This window comes from Macrobrachium rosenbergii, chromosome 41 (assembly GCF_040412425.1).
Source record: "Macrobrachium rosenbergii isolate ZJJX-2024 chromosome 41, ASM4041242v1, whole genome shotgun sequence".
Lineage (NCBI taxonomy): Eukaryota > Metazoa > Arthropoda > Malacostraca > Decapoda > Palaemonidae > Macrobrachium > Macrobrachium rosenbergii.
In genome coordinates, this window is record NC_089781.1 from 37,256,688 (window position 1) to 37,261,934 (window position 5,247).

Here is a 5,247-nt window from a genome sequence, read left to right on the forward strand (position 1 = left end):
GGTGCTTACGTCGCTCAGCAGTGTTGGCCCCCCCAGGGCGAGGGGCACGTCCTTCCACTTGAGCAACGTGATGGCGGTGCGGTAGGCTGGAGTCTCTCCAGTGCCACTACCTTGACTCACCACAATCCCTCAGCTGCCCTCAGACTGACAACAGATGCCAGCAACATCGCCTGCAGCGCAGTACTCAAGCAACTAGTGAACGGCAACCCCCCAACCCTTGGCCTTCTTCACCCACAAGTTTTTGCCAGCAGAGACCTGCTACAGCACCTTCAACAAGAAGCTGCTGGCTATCTACCAGGCCATGAGACACTTCAAGTACCTGCTGGAGGGGACCGATTTCACAATCCTAACAGATCACAAACCCTTGGTACATGCATTTGCAAAGCCAGGAGACACGTGGTCTGCCAAGCAACAGCGACACCTGACCGCCATCTCCGAATTCGGGTGCACCATCAACTGCGTCCCTGGCAGGAAGAACCCAGTAGCCAACGCCCTGTCAAGAGTAGAAATCAATTCCCTTCACCTCGGCATCGACTATGAAGGCCTGGCAAAAGAACAAGCAGCAGACCCAGAGACGGCAGGCTACAGGACGGTAGTGATGGCTCTTAAGTGGAAAGACGTGCCCTTAGCAAACTCGAACACAACTCTCCTCTGCGACACCAGCACAGGCCGCCCCCGCCCCCTAGTACCTGCCTCGAGGAGGAAGCAGGTGTTCGACATAGTCCACAGTCTCTCCCATCCATCAGGGCACACAACGGCGCACCTCATGACTGACAAGTTCATCTGGCATGGCATCAACAAGGATGTCTTGCAGTGGGCAAGGAGCTGCATCCCGTGCCAGGCGGGCAAAACACCCCGGCACACAGAGTCCAGGGTCGGCGACTTCCCCCCAGCCTCATCGGCGTTTCAGGCACATCCACATCGACGTCGTCAGGCCTCTTCCACAGTTCAGAGGAGCCAGATACCTCCTGACGATCATAGACCACTCCACCCGCTGACCCAAGGCAACCCCCATGGAGGAGGCATCAACAGCATCATGCACAGGGGCCCTCCTCTCCAGTTGTATCAGCCGTTCGGAGTGCCAGACAGCATGGTCGAGAGGGCGCACCACTCTCTTAAGGCAGCTCTCATGGCACGTTGCACCGATGAGAGTTGGAAGGAACAGCTACCTTGGGTCCTGCTGGGTCTCCGCACCTCACCGAAGGCAAATGGCAATGCCTCCCCTGCTGAGAAAGTCTGTGGGGAGACACTGGCCATTCCCAGAGAATTCTTCCCACCGTCAGCTGACAGCGCCGACAACCCCCTCCCAAGGTTGAGGGAACTCACACAGAAGTTCGCGCCTTGCCATAAGACCTTCACCAACAGAACCACCACCTACAGCCCACCCGCCTTAGACTCCTGTGCCTACGTCTTCATCAGGGTGGAAGCCCGTCGGCCACCCTTAACCAGACCCTACAGGGGGCCCCACCGAGTCATCAGGTGGGCCGCCAAGGCATACCTCCTTGACATCCACAGGTGGGAAGATAGGTTGAAGCCAGCATTCCTGTTGGATAGTACATGAGGAAGCAGGCAGGCGCCCCAGAGTTCCCCCTCACTACCTCCCCACAGACACACCCACTCCCCCACCAAAGCTGGGTCCAAGGCGGCCCGGGGGACACATCGAGCCAACCCCAGATGTCGCTTCCACCCCACACCCACAGTTCTCCAGTAGTAGGGGCCCACCCCAACTGCCTAAGCGTTTGCGTGATTAATGTTGTTTCATCCAATAATTGCTCCTCTTTATTGGGGAAGTATTTGCCAGGGCATCAAATCGCCTCTCCATTCTTGTGTTTTGCTTTTTATACGTACATTAATCACGTCATATATGTTACTTGTTATTATTTCAGATTCTTTATGTATCTCATTGTATGCATCATTGTACGGCCTGTCCACCGATATATATATATCTGCCTTTTACATCTTCTGTAACGCGTTATATATGTCTTTTTGTGCTTGTTAACAAATACAACCTCTGTATGGACGCGGCAGGGGGCATCAGGTCGCCCGCTACCTTTCCGTCCTCTTTCCGCATTATGAACACCTGTCGAGAATAATAAAGGATCAGTCTTTCACTTCTGACATTTCTTGAACCTCACACTGCAAACAACTATGACTCTCGCCCATCTATTCTGCGAGATCATTCAACAACCCTTTTATTGCAATGGTTATGTACTAATTAGAACTAATACAATCATATACTTTAATAACAGTGGAGTATACGGGTCTGCTGTCAATTTAAGGTATAGACGAGGAGCAAATATTGAGCTGCGATAATTAAATTTGCAGAAATGAACTGGCCAATTTTATGTTCCTATGATGCAAGCTTTTTAGTGTTATTCTTTAAGGGGAAGGACTTCTCATTGCCGTATTTTGAAACATCTCCTCCCTAATATATAAAGGTAGGTGTGCAAGAAATGTTTGAATTTAATGTTGCAAGTTATTATGTAGCTACTTAGTAAGAGTACAGTTTAATGTGTTTTATCAGCAATTGAAAATCATTAATCAGGGTCTGCTATTGTATATATCAGATATTGTGTTAGCCTATAAAAGTGTAACAATGAGTAAGACACCCCAACCACCACATACCATATTCTGTATAATTCCACCTTCACAATTGTCTCCAACACATTGGGTGACTGAGAAACAAATTAAAAAATTCTAGTTAGGAATGGCATGCCATCCCTATTCCATTCACGTGAAATATGTAAAGCTAATTGAAATTATCCACGAACGAAGTAGAACCAGAGATAGGGTTTGTAAAAGTTAATTTTGCTTTAAATAGTGGAATGTTTGCTTTAGCTTTACTGATGCCTCTCATACGGATTTTATAACGAAAAAGGGTATTCGGAAATAGAAGAGCGGGCTTAAATTAGTGCAACGATGGAAACTTGGACAGGCTTAAGATGTGTACGGTAGGTGAAGCTGTTTTAGTCAGTAAAACGCCGCAAGATTTACAAAGCTCGCTTGATAGAGTGCATCATATAACTAAAAAGAAGGAACTAAAAATAAATCCAAGATGATGCCATAATAGATATATTCTTACCAAAACATTCTCACCATAATAGCCCCACTTTTACTAAAATATACCCGGTATAACAGACCTTCCCCCACCCAGGGTCCCATCATGTTAGCCCCACTCTTACTGAAATAACCCTATCATAATGTACAAATTACAAGTACGTTATGCACTTCACTTAAGGTTCTTTGCGGCGTCCTTCGTCCCCTAGCTGGAAGCCCTTTCTTTCTTTTATTGTTCCTCCATTAATCGTCTCTTTCTTCCATCTTACTTTTCACCCTTTCCTAAAAATTGTTTCACTGTGTAACCGGGAGGTTTTCCTCCTGTTACACATTTAAACCCGTTTTTGTTTACTCACAATTCCTCCTCTCAGCGCCAAATGACCTTATAGGTCCCAGCGGTTGGCCTTTGGCCTAAATTTTATATTCCATTCTATCCATAACAGCCTCATTCTTTACAAAGCAGCTCAACTATAACGGACCCACCCTTACCTTGGCGGCATCGCTCTCAGCCTACCAATTTAGCTCACAGCTCTTGATTGGTTATCAACATTGCATATACGTATACAAAGCATAACGTTCAATTTACAGTTTTGCAAAGACCTGATATGTCAACTATGTAGAATTCACTCACACTTTCTTAGATGAATACATAAAGTCATTAATTAATATATAAACATACTTGCACACACACACACGCATATATATATATATATATATATATATATATATATATATATATATATATATATATATATATATATATATATATGCTTAAAAATCACAGTAGATGCACGTGACTTCAGTGTATAAGCGAATCCCACAGGAAAAAGACAGGCAGAAGTTCAGCAGTACCAAGCGCTTTCACGTTTATTGACGCATCGTCGGGGCACAAATGAGACACAAATATGAAGAAGGTTACAAAGTAAACAAATAGAACAAGAAATACCAGATGGTCAATCGTCAAAGGGTAATAAACAGACAGTTAATCCGGGATCGAGCTGTCACAAACTGAACCTAAGACCAAACAAAATGACATACTAAAGTTTAGGTTTACAAAATCCAAAAACATGTATAACCTTGAATACCAGATGGTTAATTGCCAGGGGTTAAAAAGAAAAGGTTAATCCACGGCAAATCCGGGATCACGCGGTCACAAACTAATCCAAATATATGCTTAACCATAAGGAAAACGGAATATTACCCATTCAAATTGCAGTAACGTATAAGAATTAATATCAATTTTGCTTATATTTATCAACAACTTTTTTAATTATTAAAGCATCAAGTTTAAATAAACCAAGACTTAAATTTGGAACACATTCATTATTTGACTTAATAATAAAACAAGATTCGATGATATTCCTTTTAACTGTGTCATTGCACGGGACTAAAGGTCTTGCTTTACTCCAGTTAATAGGATGATCTAAATCTCTCATATGTACGAATAATGCATTCGATATTTGGCCAGTTCTCACAGAATATTGGTGTTGTTTGATTTTTTGTGAAAGTGGTTTTCCAGTTTGTCCATAATATATTTTATCACATTTTTTTACAAGGAATTTCATAGATGCAGCCAGAAACATCTCTAGGAGAATTTTTTATCACTAAACTCTTAACATTAAAATTACTGAAAACAACATTTATGTTGAAAAGCTTTAAAATTCTAGGAATTTGTAAAAACCTTTCGTCACACGGTAATTTGAGAATATTATGCTTACTGAACTGGCCATATACAAAAAAATGACATTTTTTGTATCTGGCCAGTTCACGAAAATCTCCAGGAATTTCTCGTTAAGCTAAATAATTTAGTCCCTTCTATAAAATTTACTGTAGAGGAAGAAAGAAATTGTAGTTTTAATTTTCTTGATGTAACTGTCCATAGACATGATAGAAATTTCACCTTTTCAGTCTTTCGAAAATCAACTAACATTGCCTCTTTTGTTCATTATTATTCCAATCACCATCAGAATGTTAAATTCTCTGTTTTTTCTGGAATGTTCTTAAGGGCTTTACGTGTTTGTAGCCCGCAGTTCATCGATGCTGAGATCAAAACTATTTATGATATTGCTTTGAAACTTAAATACCTAAGGACCTTTGTAGACGTAGCATGGAAAAGAGCCAGGAAAACATTTTATTTAACTAATAACAAACTTGAATTCAGTAAGCATAATATTCTCAAATTACCGTATG

General features: G+C 42.6%; 1 protein-coding gene across 1 annotated transcript; it reads left to right on the top strand.

Moving 5' to 3' along the window:
• Positions 1–301: 301 nt before the first annotated feature.
• On the top strand, positions 302–1,561 carry LOC136827093 (uncharacterized). The gene has a single exon (XM_067084849.1). The coding sequence runs from the start codon at positions 302–304 to the stop codon at positions 1,559–1,561; it is 1,260 nt and encodes a 419-aa protein (XP_066940950.1).
• The last annotated feature ends 3,686 nt before the right edge of the window (positions 1,562–5,247 follow it).